The sequence below is a fragment of the Macaca nemestrina genome, chromosome 10, assembly GCF_043159975.1.
Source record: "Macaca nemestrina isolate mMacNem1 chromosome 10, mMacNem.hap1, whole genome shotgun sequence".
Lineage (NCBI taxonomy): Eukaryota > Metazoa > Chordata > Mammalia > Primates > Cercopithecidae > Macaca > Macaca nemestrina.
In genome coordinates, this window is record NC_092134.1 from 13,678,253 (window position 1) to 13,703,779 (window position 25,527).

Below are 25,527 nucleotides of genomic sequence, written 5' to 3' on the forward strand. Positions count from 1 at the left end.
TTTTTTTGGTTGGTAGGCTATTTATTACTGATTCAATTGTAGAGTTTGATATTGATTTGTTCAGGGAATCAGTTTCTTCCTGGCTCAGTCTTGGGAGGGTGTATGTGTCCAGGAATTTATCTGTCTTTTCCAGGTTTTCTAGTTTGTGTGCATAGAGGTGTTTGTAGTAGTTTCTGATGGTTATTTTTATTTCTGTGGGGTCAGTAGTAACATTCCCTTCATCATTTCTAATTGTGTTTTTTGGATCTTCTCTGTTTTCTTCTTAATTAGTCCAGCTAGTGGCCTATTTATTTTATTATTCTTTTTCAAAAAATCAACTTCTGGATTTGTTTGTCTTTTGAATGGTTTTTCATGTCTTGATTCCCTTCAGTTCAGCTCTGATTTTTGTTATTTCTCATCTTCTGCTAGCTTTGGGGTTGGTTTGTTCTTGCTTTTCTAATTCTTTCAGTTGTGAAGTTAGGTTGTTAATTTGAGATCTTTATAACTTTTTGATGTGGGTATTTAGTGCTATGAGTTGCCCTCTTAATACTGCCTTAGCTGTGTCCCAGAGATTCTGGTATATTATATCTTTGTTCTCATTATTTTTTAAAAACTTCTTGATTTCTGCCTTAATTTCATTATTTACTCAAAAGCCATTCAGGAGCATGTTGTTTACTTTCCATGTAATTGTATAGTTTTGAGTGATATTCTTTGTGTTGACTTCTATTTTTATTGTGCTATGGTCTGAGAGTGTGTTTGGTATGATTTTGGTTCTTTTACATGTATTGAGGATTGTTTTATGTCCAATTATGTAGTCAATTTTAAGTATGTGCTATGTGGTGATAAGAAGAATGTATATTCTGTTGTTTTGGGGTGGAGACTTCTATAAAGGTCTGTCAGATCCATTTGTTCCAGTGCTGAGTTTAGGTCCAGAATATCTTTGTTAATTTTTTGCCTCAATTATCTGTTTAATACTGTCAGTGGAGTGTTGAAGTCTCCCACTATTATTGAGTGGGAGTCTATACCTCTTTGTAGGTCTCTAAGAACTTGCTCTATAAATCTGGGTGCTCCTATGTTGGATGCATATATATTTATGATAGTTAGGTCTTCTTGTTGAATTTGAACCCTTTACAATTATGTAATGCCCTTCCCTTGTCTTTTATGATCTTTGCTTGTTTCAAATCTATTTTGTCTGAAATTAGGATGGCAATGCCTGCTTTTTTCTGTTTTCCATTTGCTTGGTAGGTTTTCCTTCATCCCTTTATTTTGAGCCTATAACTGTCATTATGCATGAGATGAGTCTCTTAAAGACAGCATACCGTTGGGTCTTGCTTTGTTATCCAGCTTGCCACTCTGTGAATTTTAAATGGCGCATTTAGCCCATTTACATTCAAGGTTAGTATTGATATGTGTGGATTTGATCCTGTCACTGTGCTATTAGCTGGTTATAATGCTGGCTTGTTTGTGTGGTTGCTTTACAGTGACACTGGTCTGTATGTTTAAGTGTCTTTTTATATTAGCTGATAGCAGTCTTTCCTTTCTATATTTAGTACTCCTTTCGAGATTTCTTGGAAGGCATGCTTGGTGGTGATTAAGTTCCTCAACATTTGCTTATCTGAAGAGGATCTTATTTCTCTTTCACGCAGGAAGCTTAGTTTGTCTGGATATGAAATTCTTGGTTGAATATTTTTTTCTTTAAGGATGTTGAATATAGTCCCCCAATCTCTTCTGGCTTATAGGGTTTCAGCTGAGAGGTCTGCTGTTAGCCTGATGGGGATCCCTTTTTTGGTGACCTGCCCTTTCTCTCTAGCTGCCCTTAACATTCTTCATTTTGACCTTGGAAAATCTGCTGATTATGTGTCTTGGGGATGACCTTCTTGTGTAGACTCTTGCAGGAGTTGTCTGTATTTCCTGAATTTGACTATTGGCTTCTCTAGCAAGGTTGGGGAAGTTTTCATGGATGACATCCTGAAATATATTTTCCAAGTTGTTCAGCATGACTCTTTGGGTTTGAATTCTAGCTTTACTACTTAGCCACTGGAGAACCTTTGATAAGAGGCATCTCTGAGCTCACTTTTATCATCTACAAAATAAGTCTAATGATAGCACCTACCTCATAGGATTGTTGTGAGCATTAAATGATACGTAAATACAAAGCTCTTACATCCATGACTGGTACATAGTAAGTGCCCTGGGAATATCATCTATGTTTATTAAACTGAAAATACTGTTTCCAGCTGTGTGTCATGGCTCATGCTTGCAAACCCAGCATTTTGGGAAGCCAAGGTGACAGGACTGCTTAAGGCCAGGAGTTTGACACCAGCCTGGGCAACATAGCAAGACCCTATCTGTAAAAAAAAATACCCCCAAACCAAAAAACAAAACCAAAAACCTTAGCACTTGAGGCTGCAGTAAGGTATGATCATGCCACTGAACTCCAGCCCGTGTAACAGAGCAAAACCCTGTCTCAAAAATAAAATAAAATAGCCAGGCGCGGTGGCTCACGCCTGTAATCCCAGCACTTTGGGAGGCCGAGGCGGGCGGATCACAAGGTCAGGAGATCGAGACCACGGTGAAACCCCGTCTCTACTAAAAATACAAAAAATTAGCCGGGCGCGGTTGTGGGCGCCTGTAGTCCCAGCTACTCGGGAGGCTGAGGCAGGAGAATGGCGTGAACCCGGGAGGCGGAGCTTGCAGTGAGCCGAGATCGCGCCACTGCACTCCAGCCTGGGCGACAGAGCGAGACTCCATCTCAAAAAAAATAATAATAATAAAATAAAATAAATAAAATAAAATAAAATAAAATAAAATAAAATAAAATGCTGTTTCCTCCAAGGAGATCTTTCTGAGGGCTGTCCTGGGCGAGGCGGGGCATCCCTTTTGTGTTCCCTTAGCAGGCTGCTTCCTCCCACAACCTCCAGACCCCTGTGTGCTAATTTCCTGTTTACTTTTCCATCTTCCCTACTGGACTGTTAGCTCCCAGAAGGAGAGGGCAAGGATTAGTCTTCTCCAAATCCTAGCCTCAGAGCATTCAGCCCATCAGTGCTGTGAGAATGAGAGTGCAACGGGCCATAATGCAAACTTTGTTGTATAGATACATTTATTGGGGTGGATGGTCTCTGGAGTCAAGGGGTAAGCTAGAAAGGGAAGAAATTATTGGGTTGTCAGAACAGAGAACAAAAACTTTCAATAGCTTTCTGGTGCTCTTAAAATCAAATCCCACATCGTAACTCTGGCATTTGTGGCTTGCATGATGCAGCCCTCATCTACCACTTGTCCATCCTCTTCAAATTCTCCATGTCCCTTCTGGACTTGGGCCTTTGCATGCACTTTTCCTTCTACCTGGAATGTAATTCCACCTTCTCATCACACTGCCGGCTCTTCCTTATCCTTCAGGACTCATCTGAAAGTCACCTCCTCAGAGAGGTCTTCCCAGATTTCCCAATCTAGATTAGGTACCTATCCTGTCTATATCTCTCTCTCGTAGCACCCTGTTCTCTTACGGTAGGACAATGATTATAATTTGTACCTACATATTTATGATACAGTTATTTTGTTTCTGCCCATATTTTCCAGAAGACTGTGAGCTCCCTGAGGACAGAGAGCAAGCTCTTCTTTGTGATATAACCCCAGCACCTGGCATCTGGCAGGCATATAGTAGGTACCCAGTGAATGCCCTTCAAATGAATGGATATATGTGTGCCCTTACTTCATGAGGATTTCCATCTTGTCCTGCAGGCAGAAGCCAGCCTCCTGGGCTACGCTGTAAAACTTGGCCCTCATGCTGTTACACACCCCACTCTTGTACTGGATGTTGATGTCACAATTAGTGCGGCTGTGGACACAGATAAGAAGGGCTTGGGGAATGGAGCCCAGGGATGTCCCCTAGTAACCTGGGTCCCACTCTGGCTCCCTTGGCCCCAAGGTGCTCTGCATGTAGGACTCCCTGTAGCCACCTGGGTTCTCTGCCCTCACCTGGAGACTTCCTAAGCATCCCCCTGGATGTAGGAAGGACAGATCTTCCCAATAGCATCAGGATGGTGGTTCAGACCCTATTAAATGAGCCCACAGTGAGACAGCTGGTCACTGGAGTCCAGCGAATGTTAAGGATGGGAGATGGAATTTGGAGCTGGGAGATTCAGGCTCAAAGTCCAGCTCCACCACTTCTTAGCTGTGTGGCCTCAGGCAAGACATTTCACGTGGCCAGGTTTCTGCCTGCTCCTTTGTAAGATGGGATAATGCCCCTGCCTTATAGGATCGGTTTTGAGGAACAAGGAAGGTAATGAAGGCAGAATGCTTTTCGTGGTGCCTGGCACAGCGGAAGAGTTTCTTGCCATTGTCTGCATTGTTGCTCAGCTTCTTGACTATGAGTCCCTAAACCTGGGGGATCCCTTGTCCTTCAGCATCGTCTATGGCTTTAGGGAGTCTGGTCTGCATTGGGTCATTTCCACACCCCTGGAATATAGAGGGTGTGGTCACCACGTTCCCTGTTGTGTGGCTCCTTCCATTGCCCTCCTGGCTTACTTTTTAGACTTCTTCTGGACTGGTTGGATGTGGCTTTCTGCACTTGTACTGCTGGATCTCTCACTGAAACACAAAAGGATGGTTTCAAGTTGCTCAGAGTCTGCTTTTCAAGAAAATGGTGTCCCCAGGGCTCCATGGCACTTGCCAGCTTCCAGGATTCAGGCAAGGGAGGTGGTGCTAATCAAGGCACCAGTCACAGAACTCTATGAATTTCTTCCCACCTCTTGGCCTTTCCTCCCGCCATATCCCTGCCTGGAGGGTCCTCTTTGTTTATTTTCTACCAACTTAAATCCTATCCTGCCTTATGGTCCGCAACAAGTCCTACAGTCCTATCTGAACTCTCCTGTCTAATTTTGACCTTCCGCCTCTGCATATTGTCAGGATTATGTCTTTTCTGGATCTCAGTTTCATTTGTGTAAAACTGTTCTTTTGTCTGGAGGGTGAATTGGCTTAAGACCTTTCCATACTCCTCTCCATACCCAACACTTAACACTGGGCCAGGTGCAGATTTAGTGAAGCCCAACACCCATTTTACCCCTTGTCAGTCTGTGAGCAAGCAGCTCCCTTCTGGATGGTCAGTTTCCTCATCTGTGACCCATCAACTCATCAGGCCAGCCAACCCTTTCTAGGTGTGGATGATTGAATCCTCATATGGATACACCCTCCTGTGACTCTGCCTGGGCAAGCTTCCTAGAGGGGGATGAGGAGCCCCTACCCCTGCCCACCACCCGCTCACGCCTTTCTCCAGGATCCTTGTTTAGGGACTTGGGCTTTCAGCACCATTGTCTAGCACCTTTGCGCTGACCGTGTTTCCCCTTCTTTCTTCCAAATGCTTGGAAAACTGTCTGACCACTTTATCTGTGTGGCTCTGGGGGAGGGGGTGGTAAGACTGTTTTCCTTATTAATAGGATGTGTGGGTAACCTTTTGCTTCTAGTCCTGTGGCATTTGGGACTTCTTTTTCCAGACCCCTCCCCATAGAAAAGGTCTTGGCCTTTGCTGGTTTCCCCAGAAGCTCACAGGACTAGATGTGGAGGTCTTAGGCCTAGTGGGCAAATCCTCATCCTACTTGGGTAAGAAGCAGGCCCCCATTAACAATATCCAGAAAGCCTTGATTTTGGATTCCAACCAGCTGCCCTAATCCCTGCAGATGAATTCTTTGAGGGAGCGTGGTGGCCCTGACCTTCCTCCTATAGATGACTCTCTTCTTTTCAAGAGCTTTGACAGTGATTGAGGGAGGAGGTGGGAGGTAAGGAAGGTGGTGTTATTAGTGAGTGATAAGCAAGAGACAGAAATAAGCAGCAAAAGACGCTTCTGCCTGTCTCACTCTGCGCCCCCCACCTGGCCCTCTTTGAGTTTAAGCTGCACTGGTCTTTGCTTGGTGCTCCTGAGCTTCCTCCCGCCCCAGGACCTTTGCACATGCTATTGCCCCTGCTTGGAACAGCATTCCCACCTTTTCCACCTCCTAGTCTAGTCAATTCTCCTTTGTCCTTAAGTTCTCAGCTTAAACATCGGACTCAGTGTTGGTTAGCACCCAGTACCCCTACTTCTTTTTCAGAACACTTCACAGTCATGATGTTATGGCTAGCTGTAGGATTATCTGAGAAATGTTTGACTCTCCCATTAGATCAGCAGTTCTTAAGCCTGGGTAGAATTCAAGGGGTCCATGAATGCAGATGGGAAAAAAGTTGCATCTTTAGTTGAACTAACCTTCAACCAAAATGGAAATTGCAGGTATTTGCCTATCACATTACAATTGTGAGAGATAGTTTGAAAAATCATTTATACTCAACACTGATCCAAAATTACAGGAGTTGAGTTTTGTTATATAATGCATTGTGAAAGACACACATAGATTACCATATTCCAAATTTGATTGTAATATAGCAATCTAGATTACTATAAATTTCTTAGTGATCTTTTGTAATGTATAGTATGCATTTAAAAACATCTTTCTTAAAGGAGTCCATAGGTTTTCTCAGACTTCCAAGGAGTCTATGGCATAAAAGGTTATAACCCCAGCCTAGACACAGAGATCCACGAGGGCAGGCTGGGTTTGTTTGTGTTTGTTTCATTTGCTGCTGAATCCCCCAAACCTAGCACAGTTACTGGCACAGATGGGGAATCTAAGAATGTTCTCTAAATGGGCAGGGCTCATGCCTGTAATTCCAGCACTTTAGGAGGCTGAGGGAGGCAGATCACTTGAGGTCAGGAGCTCAAGACCAGCCTGGCCAACATGGTGAAACCCCTCTCTACTAAAAATACAAAATTAGCAGGGCATAGTGGTGCGTGCCTGTAATCCCAGCTACTCGGGAGGCTGAGGAAGGAGAATCACTTGAACCCAGGAGGTGGAGATTGCAGTCAGCCGAGATCACACCACTGCACTCCAGCCTGGGTGACAGAGCAAGACTCCATCTTGAAAAAAAAAAAAAAGAGAATATTCTCTAAATGAACAAATAAATTGGGGGAAGATCTCCACCTCCCCCATTATAAATTACCCAAGTAAAGAGAGACATAGTCTTGTACCACGTCCTCCCTACCTCACTTCTCCATGACTAGAAGATTTTAACTTGATGGTATATAATTGTTGGGGAGAAATACCTGAATTCTCACCCCTGGCCCTGCAGTATAGGAGCTTGTTTCTAATGAGGTCATAAGAAGGAAAAAGTTCCCTCTTCCCTGTGCCACTTTCCATGGTCTGGGGAGGAGCGTCCCTGCAGTGGCCCCTGTAACTGTGGGCTGCCTTCCAAGGCACCTGCTGCAGGCTCCAGGCTTTCCTACCTTGATTTGTGGGTGGTCTGCATTTCCTTATAAGCAGAATTACTCTTGTTTTGTTTCAGCACTGACAAGAGGCTGCAAGGCAAAACGAGTCCTTTAACAAGCCGCTGAATTCATGAAGCTTTTGTGCAGTAACTACGTGTGGGAGGAGGGGAATTCTCTTTCTAGACCAAGAATCTTCAGCCTCTACTGAGCCTAGCACTCACCTGGAGAGTTTGCTAAGAATACAGATTCCTTGGCCACGTTTTCTGGGACTTGAATCATTGGCCTGGACGGGGGCCCCAGAAGGTGCATTTAGATCACACACACAGGTACACACACACCCTCTCCTAAAATTCCCCACCATACAGAAAATACTGTGAAATAATGCCCACCTGAAGTGCTTGTTAAAAAAATATAGCTACTGGCCAGGTATGGTGGTTCATGCCTGTAATCCCAGCACTTTGGGAGGCCAAGGCGAGCGGATCACTTGAGGTCAGGAGTTCCAGACCAGCCTGGCCAACATTGCAAAACCCCGTCTCTACTAAAAACACAAAAATTAGCTGAGCATGGTGGTGCATGCCTGTAATCCCAGCTACTTGGGAGGCTGAGGTAGGAGAATCGCTTGAACCAGGGAGGCGGAGGTTGCAGTGAGCCGAGATCGTACCACTGCATACACACACACACACACACACACACACACACACACACACACACACACATCTTATTACCTCTGGATATTCTGATTCAGTGGGTTCTGGGATGAGGAAGGATAGAAATCTGTATTTTTCACAAGTAACCCAACTGCTTCTGATCTTCAGGGACACTACTATAAGATTTTAAGGAAAGGCTGTATTTTTAGATGACTGGGGGCAGCCCAGCCTGGAGGCTGGGGGCTGGATATACTGGCTTGTGGGGATTTCTGAAAGCCCCACAGTTCGATATCAGCCTTGATGGGAGCAGATTTGGGATCTCAAGTGAGACAGGAATCCAGCTTCTAAAGTGAGGGGCAAAAGAGAATCTGCAGCTTTTCCTAACCGTCTCTCTGTAGCTCTGTATTGAAGCTTCAATATCTGCTGCCTTAGCAAAAGATTAGGGAGATTTTTTTCCCAGAGGAATTAATGAGGAAGGGAAACTTCAACACATTCTTGCTCTGTAACCATGGTTATTTATCATTAAATTGAAAGCAGAGGCCATGTGATGGGTCTCATGAGAACCAGGTTCTAGTGTGGTTTTGTCTTTGAAGACCTTATGGAAGTCACTGCTTGTTGCTCTTTGACATCTGTGAGATGGGGTCATGGTAATGGTGAATGTACCTGTCTCAGCAGGAGAAGATTCCGTGGGGCAACATGTGTGGGATGAACGTAACAACCGTCCTCACCACCATCCCCACCACCAACCTCACTGCCATTTATTGAATACTTACTCTATGCCAGGCACATGGTAGTATGTTATATAAATGCATTATCTGATTAAATGCTTAAAATGTTTCATTGAAGCAGATGTTATTTCCATAACATTAGCAATGTTTTACAGGGATAATATCATCTAATTCTCACTAGAACCCTTTGGGATAGGCTGCTAATGAGCCTCATTTTACAGACTGAGAATCAGACTCAGAGAGGTGAAGCAACTTGCCCAACATCACCCGGCAATTAGTCACGGCCATGGAGACTGACCTTCGTTTGTCTGGTTCCAAAGCCAATGCTTCGATGTGACACAATCTCATTTTATAGATGAGAAAACTGAGGTTTTGAGAAAGGCTAGATGACTTGTCCAAGGGCCGCAGGTTTTGGATCCATGTCAGTCTGACTCCAAAGCCAGTGCTTGTGCTGTGAGTTCTTACGAAGGAAGGAACCTCATTGAGCTGATGCTTCATTATTATTGTCTGTCTCTAATGCTTATAAATCAGGCACAGCAGTGGGGGCCTTATGGGTCAAGGTTGCCTCTGAGCGCCTCCAAGTGCCACCTTCCAGAGAAGCCCCAATGAGAGTCGAGGCAGCCGCCAGCGAATTCATCGTTCGCAAGCAGAGGTGAGGTGTGAGGCATGTGAAAGTGCACAGTGAACTGTAATTATGGTAATAACAATAACCAATAAGTCATAGTTGGCATCCCAGTGGGCTGAAGGCAGTGATGAACCTCTTCTAGTGCCTCATTTATTTCCACAAAGGAATTTGCTTACTCAAAGGAATCCACACTTAGGAAGGGAACTCCGGCTCTAGGCTGTGTGCTCTCTGGGGCTTTTAGAGGTGAGAAGTGTGGTGGACGAGGCTTCCCACCAGAAAGAGGATGTCTTAGGTTCAGGTCTGATAGTACCTCCTTATGAGCCAATCATATCAGTTGCCAGCTTGAAACTTCAAAGGATTCCTGCTGCCCTTAGAATAAACACCAGAATCCTTGAGTTTCATCCCTTTTTGGCTGCATTCCAGTTCCTTGAAGGTGTTGTGGTCCCTTTTGACCACATTTGCACACTATAATACTCTCTTCCCCACCTCCCTACCTACCCATGCCAGCCTCATCAGGCTGGCTCATTTACATGCTTCATCCAAATCTCAGCTTAAAGCTTCTTCCTTGGAGGAGACTTCTCTGATCCCCATCCCCAACCCAGACTAGGTCAAATGCCCTTATTATTTGTTCTCACAGTTTCAAGCTTTCCTTTCATGGACACTTCTCACAATAATAATGAGTACACAGCCCGTACATGTTCATAAGTATTCACTCAAAGGATGAAGGAATAACCAGAAGATTCCTGAGAGGCAGTGTGGCTGAGTGGCAAAGAGAAGAATGGTTTTTGGAATTAGAAATATCTGGATTTGCCAGGTATGGTGATTCACACCTGTAATCTCAGCATTTTGGGAGGCCGAGGTGGGAGGATTGCTTGAGCCAGGAGTTCGAGACCAGCCTGGGCAGTATAGCGAACCCTGTCTGCAAAATTAAAAAAAAAAAAAAATTAGCCAGGTGTGATGGTGTGTGTCTGTAGTCCCAGCTACTTAGGAGGCTGAGTTGGGAGGCTCACTTGAGCCCAGGAGTTGGAGGCTGCAGTGAGCTATGATTGTGCCACTGCACTTCAGTTTGGGCAACAGAGCGAGACCCTGTCTCTAAAACAAAAGTAAACCGGTAAGAAAGGTCTAGATTAGAGTCATGACCTTATCATTCACTAGCTGAGTGACCTTGAACTAGTCACATAGGCTCTCTGGGCCTCATTTCCTGATTTGTAAAATAAAGATAATAGTACCTACCTTGTAGGATTATTGTAAGAACTCAGAGAAGTGATACACATAAACAACACAGCTCAGTGCCTGTCACAGAGAAAATGCTCAACAGCTGGCAACTACTACTGTTAATGTGATTGCTATTATTCTAAGCTTTATTTGCCCCAGGAGTCAAGAGCACATACCTGGGTGCTTTCCTTTGCATCCCATTTTCTATCGTGATTGTCCTCCGGGCATCTTCCCGAACCATCTCCAGGAGCTTCTGCAGATCTGATGAGAATACGAGAGGTCACTCTTGACCAGAAGCCACCCCTGAGACAGGATTGTGCAGGACAGGGTGCAGCCCCCAAGCTGGGGTCACCTCTGCTCCTGAGGGTTGGGGATCTGGAGAGGGATTCCACTGGGGTCCAGAAGAGGTGGCTCATAGTGTTGGGCTTGTTGCAAAACTAACCATGCCATGCCCCTGCTTAAGACCCGTCAGTGGCTCTCTGTGTTACCTTTGGCTAATGCCTGTAACGCCAGTACTTTGAGAGGTGAAGGCGAGCAGATCACTTGAGGCCAGGAGTTCAAGACCAGCCTGGCCAACATGGTGAAACCCTACCTCTAAAAAAATACAAAAATTAGCTGGGCGTGGTGGTGGATGCCTGTAATCTCAGCTTCTTGGGGGGCTGAGGCATGAAAATTGCTTGAACCTGAGAGGCAGAGGTTGCAGTGAGCTGAGATCGTGCCACTGCACTCCAGCCTGGGTGATACAGTTAGACTCTGAATCAAAATCATAACAATAATAATAAAATAAAAAATAAAACTTAAATAAATTCTTTTTTTTTTTTTTTTTTTTGAGATGGAGTCTCGCTCTGTCCCCCAGGCTGGAGTGCAGTGGCCGGATCTCAGCTCACTGCAAGCTCCACCTCCCGGGTTCACGCCATTCTCCTGACTCAGCCTCCCGAGTAGCTGGGACTACAGGCGCCCGCCACCTCGCCCGGCTAGTTTTTTTTTGTATTTTTAGTAGAGACGGGGTTTCACCATGTTGGCCAGGATGGTCTTGATCTCCTGACCTTGTGATCCGCCCGTCTCGGCCTCCCAAAGTGCTGGGATTACAGGCTTGAGCCACCGCGCCCAGCCCAACTTAAATAAATTCTTTCAGCACGGCCTGTGAGGCCTGCCAGGACCCAGCTACTCTTTTTCTCCCCGGTTTCATCTCCCTTCCCTTCCCCACCTTCGACTCTACTGCAGCCGGAAAGAACTGTTTCCAAAGCTGAGAAGAAATCATCTTGCTCAGGAAAACCCTCTGTGGTCTCCACAGGCCTGAATTTTTAAACCAGCAATCCACAGGCTGAATTCAGCTTACAAATGTGTTTTATTTGATTCCATGCGGATGCCAACCTGGAAGATTTCACATGAAAATCGAGACCTCCAGCTTCCCTAGAAGAGAGTCTGAGATGGGACTGCACTGCCCCCATTTCTGCTGCATGCTGGACATGCCTTTAGATAGGTGAGTGCTCTCCATTTCCCCACAGCTCCCACCACTCCCCCTTGCCTTGACCTAACTTTTATTTTCATATTTAGTATTGCTTTTGACTGCGTGCAGTGGCTCACACGTATAATCTCAGCACTTTGGGAGGCCAAGGTGGGAGGATTGCTTGAGTTCAGGAGTTCGAGGCCAGCCTGGGCAACATGGAGAAACCACCATCTCTACTAAAACAAAAATATAAAATTTTAGCTGGGCGTGGTGGGGTGCACCTGTATTCCCAGCTATTCATGAGGATGAAGTGGGAGAATCGCCTGAGCCTGGGAAGTCAAGGCTGCAGGGAGCCAAGATCATACCACTGCACTCCAGCGTGAATGACAGAGTGAGACCCTGTCTCTGAAAAAAGAATAATGTTGATTTTTGTATAGTGTAGAAATATTTCTTCATACCTGACTGTTACGGGTTGAAATGTGCGACCCTCTCTGCCAAGATATGCTGAAGTCCTAATCACCAGGACATCAGTCGATGACCTTATTTGGAAATAGGGTCACTGCAGATGTAATGACCGTTGTGTCATTTAACAATGGGGACACATCTTGTGAAATGCATCATTAGGTGATTTTGTCATTGTGTGAACATTATAGAGTGCACTCACACAAACCTAGATGGTGTAGCTTACTATACACCTGGGCATAGCTTACTATACACTTGGTATATACAGCTTTTTTGTTCCCAGGCCACGAACCTGTACAGCATGTTACTGTACTGAATGCTGTAGGCAATTATAACACAACGTTAAGTATTTGTGTATCTAGGGATAACATAGAAAAGGTACAGCCAAAATAGGGTATAAGAGATAAAAAATAGTACACAATAGAGGGTACTTATCATAAATGGAGCTTCTAGGACTGAAAGTTACTCTAGGTGAGTCCGTGAGTGTGTGGTGAGTGAATTCGAAGGCCTAGGACATTACCGTGGACTTTATAAACACTGTACACTTAGGCTACACTAAATTTACTAAAAATGTTTTTCTTTCTTCAATAATAAATTAAACTTAGCTCACTGTACTTTTTTACTTTATAAGCTTTACATTTTTTAAACTTCTTGACTCTTTTGTAATAACACTTAGCATAAAACACAAACACATTGTATATCTGTAAAAAACGTTTTTAATATCCTTATTCTATAAGCATTTTTCTATTTAAAAAATTTTTTTACTTTTAAAATATTTTTGTTAAAAACTAAGGACAGATGCGGTGGCTCATGCCGGTAATCCCAGCACTTTGGGAGGCCGAGGTGGGTGGATCACCTGATGATGGGAGTTCAAGATCAGCCTGGCCAACATGGTGAAACCCTGTCTACTAAAAATACAACAACAACAAAAAAAATTAGCCAGGTGTGGTGGCAGGTGCCTGTAATCCCAGCTACTTGGGAGGCTGAGGCAGGAAAATCACCTAAACCCAGGAGGTGGAGGTTGCAGTGAACTGAGATTGCGCCACTGCACTCCAGCCTGGGCAACATGAGTGAAACTCCGTCTCAGGGGGAAAAAAAAAAGAAAAGAAAAGAAAGGGAAACTAAGCCACAAACACACACATTAGCCTAGGCCTATACAGGGTCAGGATTATCAATATCACTGTCTTTCACCTCTACATCTTGTCCTGCATAAGGTCTTCAGAGGCGGTAACAAGTAACACACGTGGAGCTGTCATCTCCCATGGTAACAATGCGTTCTTCTGGAATATCTCCTGAAGGATCTACCTAGGGCTGTTCTATGATTCACTTTCTTTTTATAAGCAGAAGGAATACACTCTAAAATCACAATAGAAAATAAAGTATAGTACTTACATAAACCAGTACCATAGCCATTTTATCATTATCAAGTACAGTACTATGTACTGTACATAATTGTGTTATACTTTTATATGCAGTACAGACCTGTGAATAACATAGTGTGCTATGATATCATGATGGCTAAGATATATTAAGCAACAGGAATTTTTCAGCTTCACTCTAATCTTATGGGATTACTGTCGTATATGTGGTCCATTGTTGACCAAAACATTGTTATGTGACACGTGATTGTAGTTAAGTCAAGGTGATGTCATATTGGAGTAGGATGAACCCTCTATCCAATGACTAGTGTCCTTATAAATAGGAAAGAGAGATACATAGGGAAATGGTGGCTATGTGATGACAGGGGCTCTAGATTCAAGTGATGCATTTATGAACCAAAGAATGCCAAGGATTGCCAGCACCCACCAGAAAAGTCAAGGAACGATTCTCTCCTATGGATTTCGGAAGATGCATGGCCCTGTGGACACGTTGGTTTGGATGTTTAGTATCCAGAGCTATGAGACAAAAAGTTTCTGTTGTCAGAAATTTTACAGCTGCTGCAGGAAACGAACACACTGACACTCCAAAAAGCTGGAAAATGAAATAGAGATAGTCCTGTCTTATGTTGATACATATTTGCAAATCCCTGGATATCTCAATTCTTTCCATTCCCTAGCATGGAATCTGCTTTGATACAAAACCATGAGCTTTGGGACTGCTTTTTCAGAATGTTTGTAGCTGTCCACGGTGCTGACATGTAACAGTGTGAGGTTGTCCTTTGAAGACTGTAACTACTCCAGAATTTCTCCCCAGATTTATGAACAAGAAGAGGGAAGAAGGGACTTAGAGTGAGAAGAGGAGAAAATACATAGAGAGCCATTGGACATCAGAGATATATCAAGAAATAAAAGAGAGGAGACTTTTGAGATGGTTTTTAAATAATTCCAGGAACTAAGAAGAAAACTACGACAGCCAACTACTGGAACTTGAGCAACCAAAGGAAGAGCCTTAAACATGTATTCTTAGTGGTGCAACCTAGTTACATCTCAAAATGAACAAATATGCTAGATGGCTGTCTCCTCTGCATAAAATAATTTTTTATTTTAATTTTCTGTCTTTGTGGGAAATATTGGTGGCTTGTACCATCTCAGAACAGAGAGCAGTGTGGCTGATGTTGGTTTCGTGCACTTTTGATAGATCTATCACATTTTCCTCCCTCCTCTGGGGTTCTGGAAGAATGCTGTCTTCCCATCTCCATCCATTGCATCTGGTAGGGTGCCCACCTGTGGACTCCTACAGCACACTGTCCTTCTGACCCCCATCACAGCATTGATTTCATGTGATAGCTATTTTCTGTTCACTTGCAGGTCTTCCCCTCTAGGCTGTGAGTTCCTTGATGTCAGGGGCCACATTTTATTTGTCTTTTTATTGATAGCACCTGGCAGCATGCTTAGCACATGGGGTCTCAGTCAATAGTTGCTAAACGTAAAAGTGAACAACTAGGGAGGAAATAGAGGGAAGGATTTGGGACTACAAGTTAGATTTGGATATTGATGAACAATGACAATACCAGTGCAGACACCTCATTCCTTAGTGGATACTTGCAGTTGACTCAAGCTCAGGTGTCAAAAGCCATACCTGGAAGGGAGTCATGAAGCCTAGTGCTTCCCAAGACCGTTTGTGTATTGTGTACATCCAGCTTTGCATATTAACGCAATTACTGGATGCTAGGAAAGAATGCCTTTCCTTAGTGACTTTGGAGCCATCTAGGCTGTGACAAATGTCAGCATTAAGCCATTTTCTACTCCAGATCTCAATTTGTGGGCATGTTTCCATTTAATCTGAACTTGACCTTTATTTTTGTCTTGTCATGCCCACCTTCCCTAGAGCCACAGGTCCTAGAATCCTTGGAGTGTGTCCAGAAGCCTATTAGCAAGGGAGCTGTGATTGGTTCTCCTAGTTTCTTCCCTTCTCTTTGGAGCCAAGCAGCAACATCTGACTGCTCCACCACTCCAACCCCCAACGCATAAGCAAACCAGCCTAAGGGTGGGTGGATATGGATATCAGCAAATGACCACAGCTACCTGGCACATCAAGCAGCCCTCCTAAAGCACCAAATGTCAAATTATATCCCCAGAGAAAAAAATCCTGACTTCCTTTCTCCATTTCCCATGCCCAGCCTGTCTAAGAATCTCACCCTTGAATACCTAAATCCATTTCTTCTTTTTGGGGAGGGGGAATAGAGGAGGTTGTTTTTGTCATATGGGGCTAGTTTGAAGGGAAACATGAGATGGCATAGGACTCATATTTTGAGTTGTTATTTAAGTGAGTTTCTCCCTAATCATTCCAAGGCTCAGAGCTTCAAGACCAGCAGGAGGAATAGCCTGGGCTTTTGTTTTTTGGGATTCTTCCTGCCATTGATTTGGGGAGGGGATCATTCCACAGAGAGGCTGCAACCTGCTGTCTCCAATGATTTGTATCCACAAAGACTTCATTATGCAGAAGCCTTGGAAATTAGACCTTGGTCAAATAGTGTGTCTCTCAGAATAGGACCCATGAATTCAGAATCAATTTCAGGAGGTTTTAGAAGGCAAGAGAGGCTGGGAAATTAATCTACTTTCATCAAGGCTGTGACAAATGGGATGGAGGTTAAGGTATAAATGGAGGAAAAGGTTTGGGAGGCTAAAGTAGCAAACTTTTCCTCCCAGAGGAAATTCATTTTTTTTCAGTCATTTTTGTGTTCCTACTGCATGCTAGGATAAAGGTAAATAAGATGTCACTGTTGCACACCTGCAGGGAGCTCACATTCCTTTTCCCCTTCTTTCTTAGTAAGTGAACTGTGATTCTTTCTATGCGTATAAGGGGAAGCATTTGCTAGCTCATTTTTTTCAGCATCCTTTGCAGCTGGGCATGGCCCTGTGACTAAGTTCTGGGCAATGAGATTTTGGTAGAAGTGTGGTATGGGGCTCCTGAGTGGATTGCCTAAACTCCGCTGGGAATGGACACTTTCGTACTTTGCTTACTTCCTTTTTCTTCCACCCTAGAATGTGAGCGTGATGGCTGGAGTTCTGGCAGCCATGGTGGCTTATGAAGTGATATTAAGGATGACACCGAAGAAAGCAGGGAAAGTGGGATCCCTGATGATCTATCGAAGCCACCTTACCAGCCCTGGACTGATTTTCTTTAACCTGTACAAAAAATAAGCTTTTATCTTTTTTAACCCACTGTTTTTTAGGTCTCTGTATTGAGCCATAAGAAGTTCCTACTGGATACAGTGAGATGCATTTTAAGTTAAAATTAATAATTCAATAAAAGCAAACACTAACTACTAAGAGACAAGCTAAAAGGAAACCTGGGTGAGTCAGAGAAGACTTTACAGAGGAGGGAACATTTGAGCTGGGTCTTGAAGTTTCAGCAGGAGTCCACCAGACTGAAGGGTCAAGGATGAACAGGCATTTCAAGTAGAGAAAGTCATACAAGAGTGTGCATTGTTTAAAAAGAAGAAAGTGTTTTGATGAGGTTGGAGTGCCCCACTTAAGGTGTGAACTAGCAAGAGCTGACCTGGGCAGCCTGGGGCAAGATCAGAGGTAATGTATTAGAGAAAAGGCAGAGTCATTGAAAGATGTTGAGCTAGAGAGAACTATATCAGATTTTTCATTTAGAAAGTCCCTTCTGTCTCAACATGGAGAAAAATAAGTGGGTAAAGGCAGGACAAGAAGCAGGGAAACTAGTTAGGAGGCTGTTGCTGTTTTCTAGGTGAGAAGTGAAGAGACCCTAGACCAGAGGTCCAAAACTCAGGTGGCCTTCAGGGGCCAGATACCAAAAATGAGTGACACAAGTTGATGTAAAAAAAAATCAGTTTGCTCTCTTGGTCCATCTTTTATTTTTTATTTTTTCCTGAAGACTTGGGTAAAGCAGAGCAATCAAATTTGACTTGAGGGCCAGATTTCTTGGGTTCAAATTCTGCCTTCATCACTTACTAGCTGTGTGACTTGGGGCAAATAACTTAACCTCTCTGTGCCCCAATGTTCTCATCAGCAGAGTAGGCATAAAGAAGTTCTTGTGAGGATTAAATGAATTAATGTACATATAAAGGAGCTGATACAAAAATACTTTTAAGTGTGAGTTATAGTTTTATCATCATCATCATCATCATTCTAAAGAAAACAATAGGGCAAATGTGTTAATAAATGGTCACACACTCAGCCAACCAGAGCAATGAGTGGGGCAATAGGGAGTGATGAAGACTGTGGAAAACTGGAGAACACAAACCTTACTTGAAGGGACCAAGCTCCAGTTGATTGTTGTCATTCAGGATTGCAGGCCCACTGTTACCACAGGGAGTAATTTATTTTATTTGTAGAGATGGGGTCTGGCTATGTCAGCCAGGCTAATCTCTAACTCCTGGCCTCAAGTGGTCCTCCTGCTTTGGCCTCTCAAAGTGCCAGGATTATGAGTGTGAGCTGCCATATCTGGCCAAGAGTGTTTTGTTTGTAAAATGTAGAAGTTTTAGGTAAAATATCTTAATCTTTAAAAGTCACAGCTACTTTTCAAAAAAACACAAATTTTTGTGTATGCTAAACAAAACATAAGTGTCAGGATCTCCGTATGTGCCCCTAGTTTTCTATCTTCAAGACAAAAGCAAAAGGTTTGAAGAGGGTAGGGTTTGCGGGAGTTTTAGGAGACAGCACTGATCAGAGCAGGTGAGTGATTGGATGTGAGGGGAAAGTGGCCACTGGGGACAGGCCTGACAGGCCTTCGGTGTTGCAGGTGCCTAGAGAGATGCTCCATTTACCCCTCCCCTCACTGCAAAGTCTCATTCCTCTGCTGCTCCCTTCTGCCACCAGCGCTAGTGTTCTGTTTGTCCCAGGAGAACCATGTGCAAGCTCTGGGACTGGGGCGGGCCCTTGAAGTTGGGCTATGGCTCTACTCTTCTTATCTAAGAGCAAAGCTTTTAGAGTTGGAAAAAAAAAAAAATGAAGCCATGGATATAACACCAATAACCACACAAACACCTTGGAAAAGTAAATCAGGTCTAGTCTCTCCTGTACTGAAAACTTTCCAGATACTCCCTCTTGCACCTGGAATAATTCTAAAGTCTTACTTGCTCCACAAACGCCCTGCATGCTCTGGCCCCTGCCTTCCTCCCCAGCTTCAGGTCTTCAGGTTTTCACGTCTCAGTTCAAACATCAGACCTGAGAGAGTCTTCCTTGATTACCCTTGCTAATTTAGATTTACACCCACCAATAGTCTCTCTCTATTCCAGCATCCTGTTGTTTCTCTTCCGACCTCATATTATATGCAATTGCCTTGCTAGTTACAACTTTCTTTCTCTCTCTCTCTCTCTCTCTCTCGCTCTTTTTTTTTTTTTTTTTTTTGAGATGGAGTCTTGCTCTGTTGCCAGGCTGGAATGCAGTGGTGTGATTTCAGCTCACTACAACCTCTGCCTCCCGGGTTCAAGCCATTCTCCTGCCTCAGCCTCCTGAGTAGCTGGGACTACAGGCGCACGCCACCACGCCCAGCTAATTTTTGCATTTTTAGTAGAGACGGGGTTTCACCATGTTGGCCAGGATGGTCTCGATCTCTCGACCTTGTGATACGCCCTCCTCAGACTCCCAAAGTGCTGGGATTATAGGCGTGAGCCACCATGCCATGCCATGACTTTCTTTTTTATTACTTTATTTATTTTTATAAACATGGTCTCACTCTGTTGTCCAGGCTGGAGTGCAGTGGTACAACCATAGTTCACTGCAATCTTGAAATCCTGGACTCAAGTGATCCCCCTATCTCAGCCTCCCAAGTAGCTAGGACTACAGGCATGTGCCACCATGCCTGGCTAATTTTTAAAATGTTTAATGTAGAGATGGGGTCTCACTATTTTGCCCAGACTGGTCTCAAATTCCTGGACTCAAGCCATCCTTCTGCCTTGGCCTCCCAAAATATTGGAGTTACAGGCATGAGCCACTGCACCCAGCCTATGGATTTCTTATTTATCATTTGTCTCTTCTAAAACGTAAGCCTGGGAAGGGCGGGTACTCAAGTAACTCAGTTTTGGGCACACAGTAGGTGCTCAGAAAGTATGTGTTAAATGAAAGAAGAATCAAGAAATCCGTAAGTGGACAGGAAGCTGAGGTGGGAGGGTTGTTTGAGCGCAGGAGTTTGAGGCTGCAATGAGCCATGACTGTGCCACTGCATTCCAGCCTGGGCAACAGAGTGAGACCCTGTCTCTAAAACAGAGAAGAGAGACAGAAAAGAAATATATAAGAATCACATATCTGCTGATGGTCTATCTTAGTTTCTTCCCATCTCAGATACTACTTCTTCTGTTCAGAAAACAGCTTTTTGGGGCTTGGGACCTTTCCCAGCCCCCTGTTAACAGGCAGGGGCGGTGGGGACTTTTCCCATCGGCAGTCATTACTCTGAACCCTGACCACCCAGTGGACTTTTGCACTTCTGCTCACTTCCATCTTTGACCATCAGGGCCCCACACAGATTCTTGGTCTGCCTTGACCTCCTTTTTCGCCTCCTTGAATCTATGCGACGCCCAATCCTTGTCACTCAGCCTGGCCTCGGCTGCCACAGGCATTCCAGATGGTGTGATAGAGAACACTGGCCGAGGCCGGGTGCGGTGGCTCAAGCCTGTAATCCCAGCACTTTGGGAGGCCGAGACGGGTGGATCACGAGGTCAGGAGATCGAGACCATCCTGGCTAACACAGTGAAACCCCGTCTCTACTAAAAAAATACAAAAAACTAGCCGGGCGATGTGGCGGGCGCCTGTAGTCCCAGCCACTTGGGAGGCTGAGGCAGGAGAATGGCGTAAACCCGGGAGGCAGAGCTTGCAGTGAGCTGAGATCCAGCCACTGCACTCCAGCCCGGGTGGCAGAGCAAGACTCTGTCTCAAAAAAAAAAAAAAGAGAACACTGGCCAAACAGGCAGGTTCAGCTGGACACCACTGAGGGGACACAGCAGATGGGGAGAAAGCAGGAAGATGTCCCATGCATCAGAGTCAAGAATTTTGTGGTGGTCCATTCCTCCTTCATGTCCTTGTCTTACCCTCTCTTCTTTCTACCTTCTCCATCTTTCTGTATGAATCCTTCTGGATCCTTCTCTTGCTTTTCCTATCTCCTTTTACTATACAAGCTCAAGCCAGAAAGTTCTGAAAATAAATGTTTTATGTGACTTATGGAATCCAGTCACGATTCTGTCTAGTAGAGGTCCACAGCACCCCACTCAAAATATTGTGCAAAATTGTATATATGTGTATGTTTGAATTTTTTCCTTGTGTGAGGGCTCATAGATTTCAATGAATTTTCCTTTTTTTTTCCTTCCCTTCCTCCTTCCCCCTTCCCTTCTTCTCTTCTTTTTTTTTCTTTTCTCTTTTTGAGACAGGGTCTCGCCCTGTTACCCAGGCTGGAGTGAAGAAGCAAATCACAGCTCACGGTAGCCTCTACCTCCTAGGCTCAAGCTATTTTCTCACCTCAATCCTCTACCTCCTAGGCTCAAGCTGTCCTCCAACCTCAGCCTCCTGAGTAGCTGGAACCACAGGCACATGTCACCATGCATGGCTAATTTTTTTTTTTTTTTTTTTGGAGAGGTTTCACCATGTTGCCCAAGCTGATCTCAGATTCCTGAACTCAAGTGATCTGCCCACCTCCACCACCCAAATATCTGGGATTACAGACATGAGCCACCATGCCTGGCCTAATTGGATATTTTTTAAGGGACTTGCCTCTCTCAAATTTTGAGCCACTGAAAAGGCTTTTTCAGGGTGTAGATCACAGAGCAATACAACTTCCATCTATAAAATGTTCAGAAAGACAAATCAGTAGAGACAGAAAGCAGGTTTGTGGTTGCCTGGGGGCTCTGGGTAAGAAGGGCAGAAGCTTTTCTTTCGGGTGGTTGGAAATGTTCTGAAATTAGATTGTGGTGATGGTTACACAACTCCAAGTTTACTAAATATCACTGAATTGCACATTTAAAATAAGCAAATTTTATGGTATGTAAATTATATCTCAATAATAAGGCTGTTTAAAAAAGTAGACACTGAATTTCAAAGACAGTATAAAAGAGGATATAAAATATCTCGTTAATAATTTTTACATTGGTTACACATTGAAATGATAATGTTCTGTATAAATTGGGCTAAATTAAAAAAAAAATGTTTTGAGATGGAGTCTTCCTCTGTGGCCCAGGCTGGAGTGCAGTGGCATGATCTCGGCTCACTGCAACCTCTGCTTCCCAGGTTCAAGCGATCCTCCTGTCTCAGCCTCACAAGTAGCTTGGATTACCAGTGTGTGCCACCATGCCCAGCTGCTTTTTGTATTTGCAGTAGAGTCAGGGTTTCACCATGTTGGCCAGGCTGGTCTCAAACTCCTGACCTCAAATGATCTGCCTGCCTCAGTTTCCCAAAGTGCTGGGATTACAGGCGTGAGCCACTGTGCCTGGCCTAAATAAAAATATTTTTAAAATTAGAAAAGGGCAGTTGGTGACCACAGGCTGTCTCTGTAGGAGAAATGGCTCAGGGCAACCCAAGTTATGGAGTATATTTCTGATCTCCACTGGGGAAAACAAAGAGGTCCAAGGAAATTGAACAAGGATGGGGGATCCCATGTCACCTTTAAATGACTGGAGGGGGACTTGAGGCAAGAGGGTTTCTTGATGTCTGGCTTAAAGGCAAAGGGTCAGGGTAGATGAGTCAGATCTCAGGTAGGACTTACTCATAGACAGAGGTTCTTCATCTGGCTTGGTTGAAGATGACTCATTGTCCTCAATATCCTTGCTGCTGGTCACCTGGGTATTCACACTCGGGGGCTCATCTGAGCCAGGGTTCACAGAGATCATGCTGCTCTGGGGAGAGGACCCCCCACTGGCCCGACTCAGACTGAGTGTGGAGCCTCGCCGGCTTGGTTTGCGGTTGGTGACTCGCATTGTAGGAATTTTGAATTTCTTGGTCTAAAGGAAAGAGAAGAAAGAGAGGTTTCAGGAAGGAAGGGGAAAAAGATGGAAGAAAGAAAGAAGGGAGGGAAGGAGAGAGGTGGGGAGGGACAGCAGACAAAAGCAAAGCCTGGGTCTGACTGTGAATTCCTTCTGGCTCTTTCCAAACACCGTGAGATATATTCTGGATCTGGAGTGACCTTTTGTCGCAAATCGAGATAATGTTAAAACATGTATTATTTGAAGCAAATGTGGTGGAATGTATTCTATTGAACGAGCTCATGGTTGCCCAAGAGGTCCCCGTAGGAAGCCACATGTGTTTGCCGTGATGATGTCAATGCCCAGAACAGGTTTTGACTTTTGTAATAACGATTGGAGTTGATTTTCAAACTGTATATGAGGATGGGTCTAATTTTTCAACTAATCTTGGTTTTGGCTCCAGATTCCATATATATACTTCCTGGTTCCCAAGTTGACACCTGGGCCTCAAAGAATGATTTGTAATCATGGAGGTTTTCTAAAGAATACAGAATAGGGAAATTCTAGGCCTGACATTTAGGAAGTGAGTGGGAGGAAGCAGATTTGTCTGGTGCAGTGGCATTCTTTGGGGAGGAGCCATGGTGGTAGTGGGCTAGGAGAATTGGATGATAAGTTCTGGAAGGGACTGAGAGGTAGGTAGGGAAAGTCCTGTGGATTTTTAGAAGGAAAAGAGTAAGAAAGAGTACACACATACTCTGTGTGTGTGTGTCTGTGTGTACCTTCCTGCGAGATTGGTGTCACTTCAGAATGCACTGTTTGGGGTTATGTCCTCATATAACTCATCCAAGTTTCAGCGAGGCTTCTTAACCTCCTCAAGGTCACAGCAAGAAAATAGCAGAACCAGAATTCAGACCCAAGTCAGGTTAATGCCAAAGCTCATTACTATGCCTGGCTTCAAAATACTGCAAAAGTTTTTTTCAGTGGCATCGAAAATGCCCTTTATCCCATGCTAATGATTCTTTATGACATTTAAAATGCCAGGTTTACACAGGGGACGAACAGGCCCTCAGATGCCCCAGAGAAAGAGCTCAACACAGAGTGGGCTGTAGTTTATATTCAGTTAATAGAAATAATTTTATTTGAGCACATTTAAAATGAAAGCTCTTGTTGGGTAGACTGGTGTTTTCTTTAGATGAAACTCATAGCGTTTGATACCCTGGGAAAGGTGATAGGGAGAAGAGACAGCACTGAAGACCACACCAACATTTAATATACATTGCACAGGGTGGAGAAAATTGTATTCAGCAGAATTCATTTCAGGGAGTCCACTGTATGTGATCAGAAGCAATATTTCGAATGGCTACCTTGTAGGGCACTGAATATGAGTGGAACCTTCTTGCACTAGAAGAGGGGAGGGATTTCTTGGTTGCACAGGAGAGGGAGAAGGTTGGGGAAGAGGAGGGAGAAACTGTGGGCTTTAAGATTTGATCTCTCCTTGTGCCTGCCTCATCTCTCTCAAATCTTCAGTGAAATTCTATATAAATGACAGAATGCTTCAGAATATGATAGACTGGAGAAATGGAATTTGAACTGGATTTAACCAGATCTTCAAGAGGCCATGCAAGTTACAAAATGACTGATCAAGAAAAGCCAAGTACCCAAAGCAGGCATGTTCTCTCCTTTGATAAATTAGGAGCTTGGTACAATGCTCCCGTTGTCCTGACACTGCAATTGGTCAAGAGCTTGCCAGGACTGACAGAAGGCTCCTCTACCCTTTATCACTCCGGGGAGAGATGATATCAGAGCTCAGGGATGAATCATATAGAAATTGCCTCTTTCCATTTTATCTAGAACAATATGAATTCCTGACTCTAGAAACTAGGCTCTTCAGATCAACGTCATTTTTAAATTTTTATCTTTATTTTTATTTGACAGGATCTCACTCTGTTGCCCAGGCTGGAGTGCAGTGGTGCAATCTTGGCTCACTGCAACCTCTGCCTCCCAGGTTTGAGCTATTCTCTTGCCTCAGCCTCCCAAGTAGGTGGTATTACAGGTACCCACCACCATGATCGGCCAATTTTTGTTGTTGCTGTTGTTGTTGTTATTTTTTGGTAGAGATGGAGTTTCACCATGTTGCCTGGGCTGGTCTTGAACTCCTGAGCTCAAGCAATCTGTCCGCCTTGGTCTCCCAAAGTGCTGGGATTATAGTTGTAAGCCACTGTGCCTAGTAAGATCAATGTAATTTTTGAAGGGTGGACAGATGGTGGCATGGGGTAGCTTTGAATCTTGCAGTGAGCACTGGAGTCAGAGTCAGGGGACCTCGGGGAGGGGGGCCTTTACTACGTCACTCTGCCTTGCCTCAGTTTCCTCATTTATAAAACTTAGGGGATAGCCTGGGACAATCTCAGAAAAGCCTTCCATACCAGGATTCTGTGCGTATCTTCCTTGAGCTAGGATTTCATCTTAGGCTCCCAGAGTTGCCATTAATTAAAATTTAATTAACCACCCTAGCCAGGAAATCCAAAGTTAAGGGCTAACACTTGTGATTAATTGAAAGTGGCAGAAAAATAAAACGTAGGGGGAAGATGTGACAGGCACTTGCTTGCCTTTTATTGAACTGAACCTCTCTGAATCGACTTAAATCCCTAAATGCTGCTTCTCTATTTTTTATATTTCACTCAGCAGTGGTGTTAACCAGTTGCTATGTTCATCTCAGTAGGGATTGATTTTTGGCAATGGAGGAAACGAATTTCCTGAAAGATTCCTTATACTTTCTATGAAGTAGGGGTTGCAGACTGGTGGCCCATGGGGAGACATGTTTAGCTACCCAGGATTTTACAAA

At 44.2% G+C, this 25,527-nt stretch overlaps 2 protein-coding genes across 27 annotated transcripts in view; one reads left to right on the forward strand and one right to left on the reverse strand.

Moving 5' to 3' along the window:
- LOC105494914 (aspartate and glycine-rich protein-like) overlaps positions 1-25,527 on the forward strand; it is a 266,293-nt gene that overhangs the window by 98,445 nt on the left and 142,321 nt on the right. For 8 of the 22 annotated variants that reach the window (XR_011608775.1, XR_011608768.1, XM_071070987.1 and 5 more), the window contains one exon: positions 11,861-11,962. The exons of 12 other annotated variants lie outside the window; for them this stretch is intronic. The gene's annotated coding sequence lies outside the window, so the exon portion shown is untranslated. Of the gene's footprint in view, positions 1-2,747; positions 9,292-11,860; positions 11,963-16,815; positions 19,112-25,527 lie in introns of those variants that run through there. 2 more of the 22 variants (XR_011608774.1, XR_011608771.1) reach the window with 2 other exon arrangements.
- LOC105494943 (coiled-coil domain containing 60) overlaps positions 1-25,527 on the reverse strand; it is a 205,267-nt gene that overhangs the window by 16,742 nt on the left and 162,998 nt on the right. For all 5 annotated transcript variants that reach the window (XM_071070981.1, XM_071070982.1, XM_011764013.2 and 2 more), the window contains 5 exons: positions 22,490-22,724; positions 10,656-10,740; positions 7,283-7,354; positions 4,504-4,566; positions 3,689-3,814 (listed from right to left, as the gene is read on the reverse strand). In XM_071070981.1, the coding sequence (XP_070927082.1) occupies positions 3,689-3,814; positions 4,504-4,566; positions 7,283-7,354; positions 10,656-10,740; positions 22,490-22,724 (581 nt within the window). The remainder of the gene's footprint in view (positions 1-3,688; positions 3,815-4,503; positions 4,567-7,282; positions 7,355-10,655; positions 10,741-22,489; positions 22,725-25,527) is intronic.